Source organism: Vigna umbellata, chromosome 9 (genome assembly GCF_029865625.1).
Source record: "Vigna umbellata cultivar VRB3 chromosome 9, Vumbellata_1.0, whole genome shotgun sequence".
NCBI classification, from domain to species: Eukaryota; Viridiplantae; Streptophyta; class Magnoliopsida; order Fabales; family Fabaceae; genus Vigna; species Vigna umbellata.
The window spans coordinates 36,079,144-36,098,596 of record NC_142173.1 but is presented as its reverse complement, the minus strand read 5'-3'; the positions used below and the strand labels follow the sequence as shown (position 1 = coordinate 36,098,596).

The 19,453-nt window shown below is 35.6% G+C and overlaps 5 protein-coding genes across 5 annotated transcripts; 2 read left to right on the top strand and 3 right to left on the bottom strand.

Moving 5' to 3' along the window:
• Nucleotides 1–265: 265 nt before the first annotated feature.
• Nucleotides 266–742, bottom strand: LOC148193397 (uncharacterized). The gene has a single exon (XM_088099411.1). It carries the CDS (start codon nt 740–742, stop codon nt 266–268), a length of 477 nt encoding a protein of 158 aa, XP_087955537.1.
• Nucleotides 743–793: 51 nt separating this feature from the next.
• Nucleotides 794–1,189, bottom strand: LOC124841626 (uncharacterized). Its single transcript, XM_047317929.1, has one exon. It carries the CDS (start codon nt 1,187–1,189, stop codon nt 794–796), a length of 396 nt encoding a protein of 131 aa, XP_047173885.1.
• A 3,556-nt stretch (nt 1,190–4,745) lies between these two features.
• Nucleotides 4,746–10,458, top strand: CAC3 (acetyl Co-enzyme a carboxylase carboxyltransferase alpha subunit). The gene is made up of 12 exons (XM_047311935.2): nt 4,746–5,036; nt 5,411–5,786; nt 5,939–6,013; nt 6,709–6,816; nt 6,939–7,099; nt 7,221–7,335; nt 7,417–7,571; nt 8,143–8,194; nt 8,301–8,369; nt 8,605–8,682; nt 8,772–9,861; nt 10,159–10,458. The coding sequence occupies exons 2-11, from the start codon at nt 5,448–5,450 to the stop codon at nt 9,858–9,860; spliced, it is 2,241 nt and encodes a 746-aa protein (XP_047167891.1). The 5' UTR covers nt 4,746–5,036; nt 5,411–5,447; the 3' UTR covers nt 9,861; nt 10,159–10,458.
• Nucleotides 10,459–11,805: 1,347 nt separating this feature from the next.
• DET2 (3-oxo-5-alpha-steroid 4-dehydrogenase family protein) lies at nt 11,806–12,935 on the bottom strand. Its single transcript, XM_047311936.2, has one exon. It carries the CDS (start codon nt 12,778–12,780, stop codon nt 11,998–12,000), a length of 783 nt encoding a protein of 260 aa, XP_047167892.1. The 5' UTR covers nt 12,781–12,935; the 3' UTR covers nt 11,806–11,997.
• Nucleotides 12,936–13,726: 791 nt separating this feature from the next.
• On the top strand, nt 13,727–18,991 carry LOC124844076 (cuscuta receptor 1-like). The gene is made up of 10 exons (XM_088098211.1): nt 13,727–14,649; nt 14,745–14,879; nt 14,997–15,155; nt 15,251–15,400; nt 15,487–15,564; nt 15,679–15,834; nt 16,023–16,097; nt 16,255–16,410; nt 16,491–16,640; nt 16,784–18,991. The coding sequence occupies exons 1-10, from the start codon at nt 14,295–14,297 to the stop codon at nt 18,937–18,939; spliced, it is 3,570 nt and encodes a 1,189-aa protein (XP_087954337.1). The 5' UTR covers nt 13,727–14,294; the 3' UTR covers nt 18,940–18,991.
• The last annotated feature ends 462 nt before the right edge of the window (nt 18,992–19,453 follow it).

Here is a 19,453-nt window from a genome sequence, read left to right as displayed (position 1 = left end):
GGCAGTCTTCTGAACGTCTCCTTCCTTAACCAGGATTTGGTGATAACCTGATCTCAAATCAATCTTCGAAAATATAGTAGCCCCATGCAATTGATCCAGCAAGTCATCAATCCTAGGCAAGGGGTACTTATTCTTGATGGTCAGTTTGTTCAATTGTGTATAGTCGACACAAAGCCGAGAGCTGTCATCCTTCTTCTTGACAAGTAACACAGGGGCACCCCAAGGCAACGAAATTGGCCGAATGAATTTCTTCTCCATTAAATCCTCAATTTGACTCTTGAGCTCGACCAACTATGCTGGGGACATTCAGTATGGCGCTATAGAGACGGGCCCCCACTCCCGACACCAAATCAATTGTGAACTTTACCTCGCGAGGGGGAGGTAGTCCGGTTACTTCTTCTGGAAAAACGTCCAGAAATTCATTCACAACCGAACGTTCTCCACTTCTCTCTTGATTAATCACTCGGTCATAACTTAACTCCTCAGACATTACGTCCGTATACGTCATTATCAGAAAATAGCTGGCGCCTTCCATGATATCTTCCCTTAGTTGACCGAGCGTTATCGAATACTCTTCTTCCTCATCAGGGAATACTAACTCCTTCTCACCATAATCCATGAGAATGCGATTGACAGCCAACCAATCCATTCCTAAAATCACCTCTAATTCTTTGAGAGGTAAACAAATAAGGTTTACCTTGTATCTACGCCCTTCCACCTCAATAGGACATCTAATGCACATAGTAGACGTCCCAACCTCACCAACCGCTGGGGTTGACACCACCAAGTCAAACTACATCTCACTCTCAATCAATCCCAGTTTCTCAACGCACGCCTTCGAGATGAAGGAATGTGTCGCCCCCGAGTCAAATAACACATAGCAAGAAATACCATACAACAAGCAAGTACTGACAATGAGGTTACTTGAGCTTGCTGCTTCAGCATTAGTTATTGCATAAACTCGGCCGACTGCCTGTTCTCGGCCACCACCTCTCGGTTGAACTCTTCCATCATTCGGTGGCCTCATCACCGCTCGTCTTCCCATGTTACACTCGCTCTCCAGATGGTCATTCCTTCTACACCGAGCGCAAAACTTTCCTCCCACCAACTGAGGACATGACGACCTGTAGTGAGGTCCTCCACATTGAAAACAAGTCACAGTCCCTTGCTGTCTAGACTGACCGACCATAACCAAAGACTGAGAAGGGGACCCACTAGAGCTAACGGGTAGTTGATAACAGTTGAAAAACTGTTATTTTCATGATTAAAATTGACACTAAAAGTAACCTTCACACTTAGAAATTAGCTTGAAATCATGTTTTTCTGTATATTTTTAGAAATAAGAGAGTTGGACAGGTTTATGCTTGATTTCAGTGTTTTTGTGCAGGTTTGAAGGTGAATTTGGTAAAAGAAGTGAAGAAGGACAGAGATGAAATCATAAAAGACAATAAAAAGTGCAAAAGGAGAAGCCGAAGTCACCGCTCAGCGGCAGTTTACCGCTGAGCGGCACTCAGGAGTTTGCGGGAGGTCCGCTGAGGGGCAAATTGGTTTTCAAATCAGTCTTACAATATAACGGGGAGTTAAAACTGCACACTAGCTACAACTAGGCCGAACAGTTTTCAAAAGAACTATACCGAACGATCCTACAAAAGAAGTAGCCAAAAGATTATCGAATGGTCATACAAAGAAAACCAACCGCTGACCGAACGGTTCTACTGTTCGGTCTTAACTTCCACCTCGACCAGATTCTCTTCCAGTGCTTCTTCCAGCAACTCTTTTCCTTCTGCTTACATCCACACGGATGATCATTCCAACAGGACAAACGACCGAACGTACAAAATGGACAAGACAGGAAATGGGGTAAGCTTATGTAATTTAATTCAAGTATCAACATATATTTCACACAAATCAATTAAACAGATAAATCATCCACTCTTGCATGCAAAGCCTAATACTAGACTCTGATTGTCCGGACTGTATGAATTCTGTGTAGCTACGACGTTCGTGCACTCGGGTGATGTAGTAACTGGGATACCCTCAACAGATGCCACCCGAGGTTAGTCCGTTTCGTCCAAATTAACCATAAGGACTAGGACCTCCTTCCATTCCCACACATGACTTACCCTTCTCTACGTGAGAAACGAGTAATCACGGAATATCAGGATGAACCGCCAGCTTAGCTTTATCCACATTCATACCTTACCAAAATTCAATATTCATTCATGAGACATTCTTCCCCGGAATACTCTTTCATATTCATACTCATTTCATCTACATCATATTCCATCATCTTTCATTTTCAAAATCTTAAGCCGAACCAATTTGAATACAAATCCCATAGGATACCAAATACCGAACGTTAATCTTCAACATAGACAAGACCGAATACTTAGAGTGAGATTGAGAGGTCTCTAGTTGCAAACAAATCAAAATCAAGAGAGTTACTAACGGGGTTGTGAAAGAGACCGATTACAATACTACCTCTCAAAGAATAATAGAATCGAACGTTATTTACAAGGTGAGTCAATTTAATGAACTGACTCATGAGAATTTAGACCGAATGCCAATAAGCTTAGGCCGAGTACTAAGACTCTAGGCCGAACACCATTAGAAACTGACACTGTAGGACATCAAATAATGATAATTAACAGAAGTATATGAAGAAACCGACCGCTATAAATATTTAGGTTATTTATGAGTTTATCATTAAGGAAAACGAGTGCTAGTCGAATACCGAGCACTGTAGAGACCGAACGCTATTGGTTTTGGTCGAATGCTCTTATTTTAAAAATCATATTATTGATTCAAGGTCGAGCTCTTGGTTTAAGACCGAGCAACATTTAGTACGAGCGCTTGGTATGAGATCGTGCACTACTTAGTACGAGCGCTTGGTGTAAGATTGAGCACTACTTAGTACGAGCGCTTGGTGTAAGACCGAGCACCACTAACTTATAGAATAAAGGTTTGATAAATATAAAATATCATTTAACTAGTGTTCAAGAACGAACGAAATATACAAATACATATAGATATACTGAAGTTTATAACCAAATACCAAGGAACGAATATCCTTGGTTGAATGCTTAAGTACAATTATTACAAAACGAAGACACGCGGTCCTCAACTGGAATTCCATCCAAATGAAAGAATCCAGTTCCAACCGAGTCCACAAGAAAACCGAACGGTCAATGACCTTCAGTGACGAACATCAATTTTCACTTAGAAATGCAGACTTGGAGTTCATACTCTTATTAATACCTTCCTCAACATTTATCTTCATACATTTATATAGTCAACAATGCAGTAATAACCATATTTCATATTCATTCAGCAATCAACGAACATGCATCCATTCAAAGCAAGAAACTAAATCAAATTATATAAGCTTCCCTTACATCTAAACGTGACGGAATGTTCACAGTTGCAGAATAGGGTTCACCTCTATCAGAGACCTTAGCGTTCTACAGTCACGCCTTAAGAAACTAAACCAAACAACAATAAAAAAACTCTCAGAACAAGATGATTGACTCATGCAACCCATAAACTAGGTTTGCATGTACCATGAAACCAACTGGCTGAGTGAAGAGAGAACTTACCAACTCAGAACCCGAAACTGATCGGTTCAAATGGACGCCCTCGACGTCGGAAATGCTCAAGTGTGGTCTGTTTGATGATCGGAAGAAGAAAAAAGTAAGATTTTGTAGAGGGAAGATGAAGAAATCCAGAGAGAAGGAGGAGAAAATGGAGTTCAGAACTTTGGGGAAGAAGGGTGAATGCAGAAGTGGCGTTAACTTTTGAAAACCCAGAATTTTACTCCTACCTTCAAAACCGAACGGCCAACCTCCTGCTGTCACCTGTTTTCCACTCTCTGATTTCCAGATCTCTTCCTTGACATTTGACTTCCACTCAAATGAGGTTTTTAATGAGTTTTAAATGGGTTCTGACAGTATCTATTATTAGAAATTATAACTAATTTTAATTTTAGTTTGTGGTGATATTTGTACTATTTTCTCAGTTGAGACATATAGATATTATAATTGTAAATTTTTTATTTTTAATATTTAATAAAATTTATTCACGAAATTCAAATAATGGTATGATAGTTAATGTATTGTTCAACAAATAATTTAGCATAGTTTAATTATATTTTCACCAACTTTCACAATTGTGATCCTCAAAAAAGATAAAAAGATATAATCAAGTCAGATTAATTTCTCGTTAGGCTGTTTTTATTCTTTCTTTTAAAAAAGTATATTAATATATAAGTCAAATAACATGTTAATGGTCATATTACTAAAATAGCACATATAAATCTGTTATGCATATATTATACACGAAATATCTTATAATATAGTGGATACTATGGCTATATTAACACAAATTATGTTATATTATATAATACTTTATTTGGTTTGCTATTTGTGTGTATTAAATATTTAATAGGATTAATACAAAGGTTAGAATATTTTTTAGGGTGTTTTTATTCTAACAAAAAAAATATTAAATATTTATTTTTGGTTAGAATATTTAATAGGATTAATCCCCAATTATAAAATCATATTTACCCTAAAACTGATTCAAAGTACATACTCCATCTAAAGAACTGTGTGAGCTGCTAAAGAACATTTTTATTTATTTATTTGGTGTTAATGTTGGTGTGATGTTTATGTTACAAAGAATTTGTGTGTTAGGATGAGGTGTGTGTATATGCTTAACGGCCAAACCGAAAAAAGCTGGCTCATTATTGTGAGTTGTGACAGTCATTGAGCATAAGAAGTATCGCCTCCTTTCACTTAGGTGTTTGGCCTTTTCCTTCTTTGAACAACAAAACCCCAATCTCTTCCTTTGCCTTTCACTCCCGCAACAAACCAACAACAACTACTCCTTTTCTCTTCTCTATTTTCCTCTCTTTCATTGGCGATCTCAACGAAGCTCTTCCACTCAAACACACCCCTTAATTATATCGCATTCTCTTACTTACCATTAGATTGGACTTTCTCCTCTCCCTCTTTTTCTGGATCTTCAATCTCTCCCTGGTAATTTTTCTAGAAAACTTCCTTCTTTTTCTCCTACAAAGTAGTGTTGCTTTCCTCAATTCCAGGAGCTTATTAAATGCTTTGTGAATGAATGATTGTGGTTTCTGTTTATTGTGGAGACTTGAAAATCTTGCTCAATGCTGCTTGGATTTTGTAAAAATGGAGCTTAGTTGAGTAACTCAAACGGGTTCATGACAAGATTTGTTTTTTTTTTCTTTGCTTTTCTTTGGATCGAGATAAAGCTTTTGTCTTCTTTCACTCTTTTTTTCGAATTCCCTTTCTGGGTCTTGTTGATTTTGTCTTGTTCTTTCTTTGTTGAGTGTTGGTTTTTGTGATCTTATTCTGAGTTTCTCGTATTATTGCTATTATTTTAGATTTTTCGGATTTGGGGGATCGAGTTTGAAGGGGGAAATGGCTGCTTCTTCTGCGTCTCTCGCTGGTGCTTCTGCTTCTCTCGCTGGTGCTTCTGCTTCGGACCTTTTGAGAAGTTCAACCAGCGGTTTCAATGGTGTTCCTTTGAGAAGCTTGGGCAAGGGAAGGTTGGTTGTAAAGAGTAGGGATTTTAGTGTTGCTGCCAAGCTGAGGAAGGTGAAGAAATATGACTATCCTTGGCCTGCTAATCCTGATCCCAATGTGAAAGGTGGGTTGCTGACCCACCTTTCCTATTTCAAGCCACTCAAGGAAAAGCCAAAGCCTGCCACTTTGGATTTTGAAAAGCCTCTTGTTGATCTACAAAAGAAGATCTTTGATGTAACTCCTAATTTAATCTTTTTGTGTCTGTGTGTGTGTTGCTGAGTGCTTTGTTTGCTTGAGTGAGGGTTAATTTGTAGTAATTTTCTGATTCATGGAGGTTGTGCTGAATGAAAATGGCTAATAGGAGTGCTTTTTATGGTTGGAAACAGGTACAAAAGATGGCAGACGAAACTGGGCTGGACTTCGCTGATCAGATTCAATTATTGGAGACTAAGTACCAGCAGGTTTGCCTGTCTTAACGAATAAGTTTTGTTCTTAAGAAAACTGAATTATTGTGAAAATTGTTGATGATTATGATTGTGGGCTCAGTCTCATACTTAAAACAAGAGTTCTCATGAGAATACTGCAACGATGCTGCTCTCTGATTGCTACTTGCATGATTGAATATATACCATTTTTTTAAATTTTAATTCACGCTGATTTTTTTTGTCTTAAAGAAACTAGTTTAACCTTATTGTCATTCCTGTTGGCAATCCCTGAGAAAAATTCTTATTCTCTGTGATTTCATAGTTGCTTATAATAAGTTTTTGTTTATGAAATGCAGATTCAGGTGTTTCTGCAACTGGTTATATGTATATATTTTGCTTCTATTTTGCCAGATGATACTTCTATTTATATTTAAGCAACTGTTTGGGTATCTTCGGCTAAATAATATTATTGTGTTGTTATATTGTGTTAGTGAGTGTTATTGACTTGTTTGCATTGCACTTGTTCTTTACCTGTTTTATGTTATTCTTTTGTTATACAATTATTCGGAGTTTCTTTGTTCAAGATTAAAATATATATATATATATATATATATATATATATATATATATATATATATATATATATATATTTGTTTTTCCTCCCAATAATTGCAATTTGAACAGTAAAATTGGCAAAAGTCTCATCTTTTCACCACTCACATTATTTTCAGGCTTTAAAGGATCTCTATACGCATCTGACTCCTATACAGCGGGTCCACATCGCACGACATCCTAACAGGCCAACTTTTCTTGATCACATCTTTAACATAACTGAAAAGGTGTTCTAAGTATTACTTTTGTTTTTAACTTCAATATTCTAGTTATTTCATTTTCTTCATTCTTGATTGGTCTTGTTGAATGATCCACTTTAACTGAATTCCCATGTGTCTTCATGTTTCAGTTTATGGAAATCCATGGTGATCGGGCAGGTTATGATGATCCAGCTATTGTTACTGGTATAGGGTTGATAGATGGTAGAAGATACATGTTCATTGGTCACCAAAAGGGTAGAAATACTAAAGAAAATATTCAGCGTAACTTTGGGATGCCAACTCCTCATGGGTATGTCCACTAGGAACTCTAGTTGATACAACAAATTACTAGATTTAAGATAAGATCTGAACTCTAATTTACATTGATTTTATCTGCGCACTGATGGTAAACTTCCAATTGAAACAAACAGTTACAGGAAGGCTCTTCGTTTGATGGAATATGCAGATCATCATGGGTTCCCCATAGTTACATTCATTGACACACCTGGTGCTTATGCTGATCTTAAATCAGAGGAAGAAGGACAGGTATGTTGTGAGTTAGGCTCTAAGATTCTTTGGCTTTCTTTTGTTACAAGGTTAATCAATTTGTTAATTTTCATCTTTCAGGGTGAAGCAATTGCTCACAATTTGAGATCCATGTTTGGTCTGAAGGTTCCAGTTATATCTATAGTTATTGGAGAAGGTGGTTCAGGTGGCGCCCTTGCGATTGGATGTGCTAATAAGCTACTGATGCTTGAAAATGCTGTTTTTTATGTTGCAAGGTGATTTATTTTTTTACTTTGCTATTTGCAAAATTTATAATGTTGTAATAATTATTTCAATTACATGCTTTTAAGCCCCTCACATGTGCATGTTAGATTTCAATTGTTACATATTGTTGAGTTTAGTCCCACATCAGAGAAGCTTGCAGCAAGCTTCATGGTTGTATTATATAAATTTTATCTCTCACTTTAAGAATTCAGAAAAACAACAGAATCTGTATTTTCAAATTTACTATTAAGAAAGAACTCCTTTTATTATGAGAAATGAAAACTATAAATTTGGGTTATACAAACCATACATGGATGATCAGGAATAGAAGTTAGTAGTCACATGACCACCTAGAAAAGTCATGGCATTTTTCTTTTAATTTTGACAATTAAAATATGTTCTAATGGTCTATATTTGTTATTTTCTTCGTTTCTCACGATGAGTTCTTGTTTGATTTACTGTTATGTATGTCCGTGTGTGTGATATGGTTGATTACTTGTGCTGTCATGAATCATTTTACTAATTGAAAAGGTGTTACTGTTCTTTTCTTCTGGTTTGACCTTTATTTATTACATGATTTAGTCCAGAAGCATGTGCAGCAATCTTGTGGAAGAGTGCTAAAGCTGCTCCAAAGGTATTTATGACGCCAGTACTTTGACTGTTTCAATCCATAATATGTGTGTGTATATATATATATATATATTTAAATTCAACTATTTTATTTTTATTGTCCTATGCAGGCTGCTGAGAAGCTGAGGATTACAGCTCCTGAGTTGTGCAAATTACAAGTTGCAGATGGTATTATACCTGTAAGTGCTATTGATTATGCTTTTTCTCTCCCTTAAATCTTGTTCATGTACATGGAATTTATCATCTTAATGGTTTAAATATGAATATATAGAGTATTTTTATGTACTCAGGCAAATTTTTATGTACTCCAGGTTTAAATATGAATATATAGAGCATTTAACATTACGTAGATTGATAACAGTGTTCTCTTGGGAATAGATCTCTAAGTAGAGATTCATTGTTTCTTTTCAATAGGAGCCGCTTGGTGGGGCACATGCAAATCCAGAGTGGACATCTCAACAGATAAAGAAAGCAATCAATGACACCATGGACGTAAGTTTTAAGGCAGCAAGTATTCTACCGAAAAACAGATATGTGTAATTTTGTGTTAACTTCAGATGTTTTACTTGTCCATTATGCAGGAACTCACCAAGATGGACACTGAAGAGCTTATAAAACATCGCATGCTTAAGTTCAGAAAGATCGGTGGGTTCCAGGAAGGTATTCCTATAGATCCTAAGAGAAAGGTCAAGATGAGGAAGAAGGATCTTTCAATTACTAAGATGCCTGATGCTGAACTGCAAGCTGAGGTTCAGAAACTGAAGAAACAAATTTTGGAAGCTAAGGAATCTTCTCCCATTCCTCCAAAACTAGATTTAGATGAGATGTTAAAGCAACTGGAGAAGGAGATCAATCAAGAATACACTGAGGCAATTAAAGCTGCAGGCTTGACAGAGAGGTTGTTGCAACTACAGGAGGAAGTCTCAGCAGCAAATGCAGATCATGAAAGTCTTGATCCATCGCTGAAGGATAAGGTAGATAAGCTAAGGGTGGAGTTTGAAAAGAAATTGCGTGCATATCCTAATCATGGTAGGCTGCAGAAATATCTTAAGTATTTCAGTGAATTATCTGAAGCAAAGAAGTTGTCAGGTGTAAGCAAGGACACTGTCACATTTAAGCAAGAGTTGAAGACGACACTTGATCAAGTCTTGAGTAATCCTAGATTAAAGAAAGAGTTTGAAGCATTAAAGGATGAAATTAGAAGTGTTGGTGCATCCTCAGGAAGTGGTTTGGATGAGGAGTTGAAGAAGAAAATCACTGACTTTAAGAAAGAGGTAGACTCACAGATGGTTACTGCTCTGAAGTCGATGGGCTTAGATGTTGCTGTAAAACAAGACAAGGCCACCGACCCAGGTACAGAAGAATTAAAAGAAGAAATAGTACATCAAATTGATAGTTTGGTTAACTCATCGGAAGATATTAAGAACAAGATGCAACTACTGAAATCGGAGGTTGCCAAGGCTGGAAAGTCACCAAGTTCTGAATCACAGAATAAAATTGATGCTTTGGTGCAACAAATTAAGCGGAACCTTGCAGAGGTCATTGGCTCGTCTGGCTTAAAAGAACAGTATGAAGCTCTGCTGTCTAATGGAAGTCTTGATTCAGCTGCAGACAGGGTCACCGATGAGGAGGCGAGAGAGCATGTTGGGGCAAACTCTACCATTTCTTAATGTGAGTTCATCTAATCTACACAAATAGTCTCAGTTCGTTTTCTGAATCATTAAAACATTCTAGGGAGGGTTTTATCATAGCATTTTGCCATAGAAAGTTGTTCTTGTTGGTCCTAAGTTGAAACCTACGTCTTGACATGCAGAAAGAAAAGGGTAGTTTTAACTTCTAAGATGGATTTATGTGATTTTGGTTTAAAAATTATTGCAGTGAAAAAATTAGGTTGGATTTATATGTACACTGTTTTTTCTTATACTTCATTAGAAACTGAAAGTTTGCACCTTTTGTAACAAACTGCAGAAATGCAGCTCATATGGTGCTGGCTGCAACAAGTGAATGAATGAAATAGTGGAAACTACACCAGTGTGAGTAATCTTGATACGGTACTATTAGCTGGTTGTGTATCATTTAGCATCAAGGCCATGTTTCTTAGAAACAGTTTTGGTAATTTAAAGGAGATACCATGTTAATGGTGGCTAATATTTTTCTATAATCTTCCAATAGAAGACCAGCAGGGGAATAAAATTGAAAACCATTTTGTATTTGTTTGAGTCAGAATGTTGCAGTTAAATTTAGAATGACCTTTTGTGTTTTTTCTTATTTTTTTCTTTTCTTGTTCATTTTGCTATTTTCTTAATCATTTAAAATGTTAGATTTCACCTTAAATAGACTTAGACAACATTGTATAAATTGCTTTAAAGAACCAATTAAACTATACCAAGTGTGGTGCTGTAATGTATTTTCATTTTCAAGAATGATCCCTACTTTCTAGATGAGCTTTTAGGCATTGGGAGTGCAAATCCTTAACGTATCCTAGCAAATACTTATGGAAGCAAATCCTGGATTAATTAATTTAACACTTATGGAAGCAAATCCTGGATTAACGCTAACAAATTGTGAAGTGTTTTGTACCAAGCCACAGTATTACTACACAACAAACAGGTAAAAAAGTTTATAATAATATTTCTTAAAATACTTATTATAAAAAAGTCAATTTTTTTTTTGTGATTGTGAAAAAGAGTTTCAGTTTCATAACATATCAATTAGATTCTTTATCCCCAATGTATCATAATTAATTACACTTGAAGGAGGGGAAAATGGAATGCGTGTTAAGGAAAAAAAAGGCATCAGGATCAAGAATATTGAAGAAAAAAATCTATCTGAAAGGACTGCCACTCTTTCAACAGCTAAAACATGAATATAATGAAAGAAATCATATCTACCCATTTTAATTAAAATTGAGACTACGTTGGAAATTTTAAGAAAGCAATAAATTACAATGGAAATAAAGTTCAAATATTGAGACAGAAAAAAAAATTCTATGTAGTCTTCCAGCTATAATCTTTACTGTTTTTCTTTTACTTTTGCAAAAATTTTTAAAAGTCGCTGTGAATAGAAATTAAAGTTATTGGAATGATATTTTAAAACGATATTTTTGTATAAAGTAAATTTTTGTGAATTTTAAGGACTAATGTGAAAATGTTAATGACTTATAATTTATTTTTCTTGAAACACTTCATAATGAATATTTTTTATTTTTGAGATATTTTAATTTGATTTTTAAATTTTTATATCAAAAAATATATCATATAAAATTGCAAGATTTTAAATAATAGTACATATTTGTTCTTGAGCGTTCAGTACTCAAAATTTCTATCAATTATAGTCATAAAGATTTGCAAATTTTGCCTTCGGGCCACAACCAACAACGTCAACATTGCTACCTCAAAATTCTTGCCATCTAAAGAACAAATGAATAAAACACTCGATCACAACAACATTCCATTTTAACTATGATATCCCTTTTTGATCCTATTTTCTTTATTTAATCATCACCTTTAAGAAATTATTATTTCCATTAAATTGTTAATTTTATACATATTAGATAACTTCTAAAGATAGTATCGATAAATATACAAAAAATATATATATATCAGAGTAAAGATGTGAAAAATAAAATCACCAAAATTGTAATTTAAAATTTAAGAAAAACCCCTTGATCTCAGAATGAGATTAGGCAGACAACTTCGAGCAACAATGCATCATCGTCATAAACACCATAAAATTATTGGTGGTTTTCCCCCTTAATCCCATTTCACATCCCCAATTACAATGCAACAAAAAACAAAAGAAGAATGATCAATACAAGTAGGGAATAACACCCTTCCTTTGCTTCGGATAATCCTCTCCAAACTTTTCCAAATACCACCTGCGGTTGGCACGTGCCCTGGGCCCGAGGTTAGCAAAAGTATAAAGAAAAAAGCCAAGCCCAGCCCATGACCAAGTCATGACAGCCCAGCCCAACCACTCCACAATCTCCCCAAAGTAATTAGGACACGCAACGAGGTCGAACAACCCTCCCCTGGGCACCACGTAGCCCTTCCCCTCGCTCTTCAGCCGCAGCAAAACCCTATCGGCCCACACATTAATCCCCATCCCACACAAAAACACCAAAAGCCCAATAAAAAATCGGACCCAGAAAAAGCCCGAGGAAGTATAATGGGCGTGGTAGTGGGAGATTGAACGGGTCTGGAGATAGGAATTGAGAAGGTTGAAGACGAAGGCCATGAGGGCGACGGAGAGTGGGAAGCCCGAGGCGGTTTTTCTGGAAGGGGTGAAGAGGAGACGGAGAGGGTAGATGATGGTACGGTTGAAGTAGTGGAGGAGGAAGGGGGTGATGAGGGTTTGGGCTTTGGGGTTGTGGGAGTGGAGACCATGGGGGAAGAGAAGGAGGGTGAGCCAGAGCGTTGGGCTTTCCATGAGGAGCCAGGCGAGGGGGGGCGGGAGGTTGGGCCCCCAGCCGGGCCTGTGGTGCTTGCCGTAGGGGGCTTGGAGGAAGGTGAGGGAGAGGAAGGTAGGGGGTGCAATGAGGAAGAGAGCGAGGAGGGAGTTGTGGAAGAGGGATGCCTCGTCTTGGATCATAATTGTTGCACTGAGAAAGTGAGATTTCAGAGTATGATTACAGATAGTGGAACGAAGGAGTTCTCTTATTATTGTTCTTGGGGTTTGGTCAGACTGTCATGACTAATAAAAAGCGAATGGGGGAATGGGGGATTGGGGGAAGGGGACCTGTGGAAAGGACAGAGGGAAGTTTTCATTTCATGCCAGCATTAATTATAAATTATTATTGCAGTAAATTTATTATCGTCTTACTCTTTCGACTCATTTACATTTTAAAAAAATAATTAAAATAGATTTAATTAAGATTTAATTCACTCATAAATATAAATATTTTTAATTAAATATCTTTTGAAATATTGGTTTTTGATATATTTATATCTTTTAATGATTATCTTTATTTATTTTTTGTTATTTTATATGTCATTTATTATTGAATATGAAAATAATATTTTATATGTTATTTGAACAGTAAATTCATATAACTCAACACAATCTAAATGTCTTGAAATAATATTGTGACTAAAAAGATTAAAAAAATTATAAATAACCTTAAACTACTAGTATATATGTGGTGGAGTCTTTTCAAAATTCCTTCGTCCTCCTTCTTTATATTTTTCATGTTATTTAGAGAAAAATTAAGAGTGAGATTTTTCCTGAGAATATCTAAGATTTTGTATTTTTCTATTTTACAGACAAATGTTTGTTTTGACTAAGTGAAGTTTTGTTTTTCTCTATTATATTTCTTCATCAATCCCTTCTTCTATTTTCCTTTTCTTCTGGTCTAACTCAAATGTTTGTCTTTAGAAATATAGATAAGGAAATAAAAACTTCCATTTTGGGTATACGCTTACACAAAAGTGGTCTCAAAAGGTATTAATTCCCACCATCATTATGATTGACGAGCACAACTTGTTCGACTAAATTACGAGGAAACTTTTTGATATATAATATAATATAACATGTAGAAGAAGTACAAGTAACTTGAGCAAGCTATCCAGGATTGAGATTGTTCAAAATATGGAGCCAAACATCATGAAAAACTACATGACAACCTCACCAGAATTCACCCAAACAGAAAAAAAAGTTATAAACCACCCAAAATCATTGCAATCATGGCAGAAGACAACTTGTTCGACGAAATTACGAGGAAAGTATTGCTTGGTAGTACTTGCAGTAGTCACGGCAATTGGGTTGAGGTCAAGTCATCCTTCACACTTAGCTACCTTAATGGACCTTTAGGTATATTAAAATAATACTTTGCCAAGAAAAAAAAGCTGAACAATAGAATTTATTTATGTATACACAAAACCGTGGAAGTGATTTCTAGAAAATGTTGTGTTCTTTTCTTTTTCAATTTCGAATTCATCAAATAAAAAATATATATAGATATATTAATATACACTGTTTAAAAGTGTTGATGAAGAGAACAAGCTTAGTAGGAAACCGCGGTCGCCACCAACTTTGACTCAGCCATAAAATAGTTTACTTTAATTGGTTCATTCTTATTTAAACGGCCAAATCCTTTGTTACGAAATATGAAGACGAAAATGAAGAAGGTTAGTGTGACTTTATTGATTTTTGTTTTGGTGGAAGTGATATGGTGTGAAGGGTGTTGGAAGGCAGAGAGGGAAGCTCTTTGGGGTCTGAATGCCCGTTTTGGCTTCCCTTTGTCTTGGCAGTGGGATGACACAGATTGTTGTGAATGGGAAGGAGTAGAGTGCAACTCCACCACAGGGAGAGTGGCCAAACTTGATCTTCAACGCCTGTGGAGTGTAGCGTTCATCCCATCAGATTGGCATTTAAATTACGCTGATCTTGTTGTCTTCAAAGATTTGAAGAGTCTCAACTTGAGCCGTAGTTCTGGGATATTTGATTGTGCAGACAGTGAAGGTTATTCTCTTACACATTCTATTTCTTGATCATTCTTTACTCACTAAAAAGCAAAGTATGAGTAATTATTTCCATTTAATTTTAATACTTTGTAGGGTGGGAAAATCTGGAAGTCCTTGACTTGAGTTACAGTAATATGGATGTCACCGACATTCTTGTTTGTTTGAATGGCCTTCCATCTCTCAAGTCTCTGTATTTATCATACAACAGGTTCCATGCAACATTCAACGGTAAGGATATAGATTATTATGATGATGGCGACGGCGTGATAAGCATCTTTTTAATATTTACTTCAAAATTGGTTGGCTTCTTCTACAACCTTTGACTAATACATTGTATACCTTTAGTTTTTGAAACTCTGTCATCGCAGTTGCTTAGATTAGAGATCCTTGACATAAGTCAGAACACTTTGACTAATGACATGTTGCCATCTCTCGGGGGATTCACATCTATGAAGGAACTGTATTTGTCTGACACTGGATTGGACTCAGATAATCATATCCAAGGTGGAATAATTTTCCCATTTCATTTGTAAAGCAAAGGATACTGATAATAGCTTCAGGATAATATATATACGTATGTAAGACACTTTACCTTGCAGGTTTATGCTCTATGTTGAAGAATCTTGAGGTCCTTGACTTGTCTGGCAATAACTTCAATGACAGTGATATTGCATCTGCTCTTAGTCAACTTTCATCTCTCAAGTCTTTAAATTTAGGAAACACTCAATTGACTCCAAGATCAATTCTTAGTATGTCACACTTCCTATAATTCAAATCTTCGTCGTTGCTTTTGGTTGAAAATATATGTGAGCGTGATCAGTTTATATGTTGCCAGATATATCAAAAATAAGGTCTCTGGAGATTCTTGACCTAGAAGGGAACCAGTTGAATGAGAGTATCTTGAGGCGTTTAGGTTAGTTGTCCTTATTCTTTACTTAATTAGAGTAGATTTGACTCTGAAAATATTCATGCTCCTTCTTTAGTGTGTACACTCATTACCATATGCTGTCAATTCTGTTTTTATCAGAGAATAATGGATTTACATGGCCATCCAATTTACAAGTCCTAAAGCTGAGTTCGAACAGTTTTACCAATGAATTTCTCCCTTCTCTAACTGGGCTTCAACGTCTCAAATTCCTTGATTTAAACTACAATCAATTAAATGGGTCGCTCGATATAAGTGGTTAGTATAATTAATTTAATGTATTCGATTGGTTGATCACGTTGGCAGTGACTTCTCGTAATAATTATTTTATGGCGGTTGGACTTAGACTGTGAAACAGAGAATTATTTTTATGTTGTATTAGCAAAAGAGTAATACTCTTATTCTCTGAATGATTATAACATCCATTCTCTGTTTGTCTCTAACAGGATTATTGGCTTTAACCAGTTTGGAGATTCTTGATCTAAGTAATAACCGAATTAGCAGTTTTGTTGTCCATCAAGGTATTTAAAGCAATTGATAAATAAAGTCTTAATCGGTTGTCTTCAGAATACAATTTTAATCCTGTTGGAAAGCATGTTATTTATTTCTTTACTGTGTTTAGTTGTTGTATTTGCTATTTCATGTTTTTCCAAATTAAACACCATTTTCATGTTTTAGTTTCAGGCTCAAAAAGTCTAAGCAAATTGGATGTCCTTACCTTAGATTACAATATGATAAATGGAAGCAAACTGAGGGAATCACTTCAAGCTTTCTCATCTATTAGGATGCTTTCTATGAACAATAATAAGATTACAGGAACAATCACTGCAGGAGGTAGAAATACTTTTGATTGTACTCTAAACTAAATTAGTTTCATTGTTATACTAATTATAACTTTATTTTCCATTGTGCAGATTTTCGTGATTTAGGTAACCTTGAACAATTGACACTGGACAATAATTATGACCTTGACAATGAATTTTTCAGAAGTATTGGGGAATTGACTTCTCTAAAAGTTTTATCTGTTTTTGGATGTGGAATAAATGGCACCCTTCCTCCTGCTGGTAATTAAATTTGTCATTATAGTTTTTGGATTTCCTCGTTAAGCATCACATATTTATCCTACACTTTTTTTCTCTGAAAATTTATATCATTTACACCGTGTTCTCATTAAGATGATTTATATTTTCAAAATTTCATATTGCAGATTGGTTTAAATTGAAGAATCTCGAAGAGTTAGATCTAAGTCAAAATCTATTTGTGGGATCACTTCCTTCTTCTTTCTTAAACATGACATCTCTCCGAAAGTTGGAACTTTCACGAAATCAATTTAGTGGAGAATTTGATTCTAATATTGCTAGTCTTACATCACTTGAATCTTTTGGTTTTACAGACAATCAGTTTGAAGTTCCTGTTTCTTTTACACCATTTGCCAATCATTCAAACCTTAAGTTCATATATGGTGAAGGCAACAAAGTCATATTGGACTTACAACCTAGTATGCAAACTTGGATACCTAAATTTCAATTACAAGTGCTTAGTTTGCCTTCAATAACTGATATTGATTCTCTTCCGCTCCCCAGGTTTCTTCTATATCAAAACAATTTGACTAGCTTAGATTTCTCTAGTTGGAGGTTGGAAGGAAAGTTTCCTCACTGGTTGTTTAACAACAACACAAAATTGACTGAGCTTCTTGTTAGAAATTGCTCTTTCACAGGTGAAATCCTGTTACCATTGCATCCCCTTACTAAGATGAGGAGAATTGATGTGTCCAACAATAACATAACCGGCCAAATCCCCAGTAACAATATTAGTTCAATTTTACCAAATTTGCAATCTCTAAACTTGTCCACAAATCACATCCAAGGTTCAATTTCTCCTGAGTTTGGGAAAATGAGCTTATTGCAGACTTTGGATTTATCAAATAATCATTTATCAGGAGAGATTCCAAAGAACTTATCCGGGCATGGGTCATTGCTTAAATACTTGAAACTTTCACAGAATAAGCTAGATGGACCCATATTTCCAACTTTGAAATACTTGGAGGAGTTGTATTTAGATTACAATAGCTTTTATGGTAGCATACCAAGTAGCTTTCTTGACTCATCTCTCATTCACTTGGATCTAAGCTATAATAATTTAGTGGGGAAACTACCAAGTGTGGTTGGAAATTTGTCATACTTGCAAACACTTTCATTGTCCAACAATGATCTTGAAGGGTCTATTCCGACAAGGCTAGTGGAACTTGAAAATTTATCGTATCTAGATATCTCAGACAATAATTTGACGGGTTCTGTGCCATCTTTTATCAATGCTTCGGTGAATTACATCCATTTGAGCCACAACAGGTTAAGTGGTTTATCCAAAAGAATGTTCAGCAATAGATCTTTCTTAATGATGCTAGACCTTAGCTACAATGAAATAACTGGTAGCATTCAAGATATGATGCAAGACCTTGCTCACGCAAGGTTGAACATACTCCTTTTGAAAGGTAACCGCTTTACAGGACGTTTACCGGAGCAGCTATGCCAATTGGTAGATTTAAATATACTAGACCTTTCTTATAACACTTTTTATGGTCCAATACCCAATTGCTTAGGTAAAATGCCTTTTGAGAATGATGACTCATTAGGGGGCGCATTCAATGGGTTTATTCGTGGAAAAAATGCACATTCAGGGATTTTGATACCAAATATAAACGTGAAAGCAAACTTCACTACAAAGAAAAGATCCTACACATATTCAGCGAGCATCCTTGCTTATATGTCCGGAATTGATTTATCCAAAAATAAACTAAATGGAAGTATTCCATATGAGCTTGGAAACTTGACAAGACTTCGAGCATTGAACTTGTCTCACAATTATTTGATTGGACAAATTCCAACTACATTCTCCAATTTAGAACACGTAGAGAGTTTGGATCTTTCTTTCAACATGTTAAGTGGTGAAATTCCTCCTCAACTAAATCAATTGAGCTCTCTTGCTGTATTTAGTGTTGCGCATAACAACTTATCAGGCAATACACCCGAACAAAAAGGCCAATTTATTACCTTTGATGAAAGCAGCTACGAAGGGAATTCTCTTCTTTGTGGACCTCCATTAACAAGAAGTTGCCATCCTTATGCACAATCACCTGCCATTTCTCCAAATGATGAAGACGATGACAGTCCTATTGACATGCATGCTTTTGTTGTAAGTTTTGGTGTGGCATACACATCGATATTGCTAGTAATTGTTGCCACTCTCTACATTAATCCTTATTGGAGGCGAGCATGGTTTTCCTCTATGGAATTGATCATCTTTAGTTGTTATTACTTTATGCAAGATAACTGGAGGAGGTTTTCAAATTCTAGAAATTTGTAATATAGTTTATCTTGTATCCTTAGATTGTCTTGTTTGTTAAAAATTGATTCAATCGTGGTCTCCTCATGTCCTTTTTGTTAAAATCTCTCAAATTTTTGTTTTGACTCTTCCTCATCTCTAAATGTCATTTTTGTGTTCTTCATATGTGGAGAACTAATATTTGTGGATCAATTCATTAAACGAAGATAAAAAAAATGAAGCTAAAATTGAGTTTTGAACAGATCATGTAACACTATGAATTTATTATTTTCTAATTGAAAAAGGAAAAAGAGAAAGAGCAAAAGGAACATGTAACATCCCAAAATACAGTAATAACCATAATTTAGAATTAATTACATTGCATAATCAAACAATGCAGTCTTACACTAAAAAGAAAACAACGATCATAAACCGAACGGCTTTAAGTACAAAATTTAATACATTAATACTGAGGTAACAAGAGTTCGGGATGAACGGTTTTACAAAACCAAATAACCGAACGTTCAAAAATCAAAATTAACTAGCTCTCATCTAT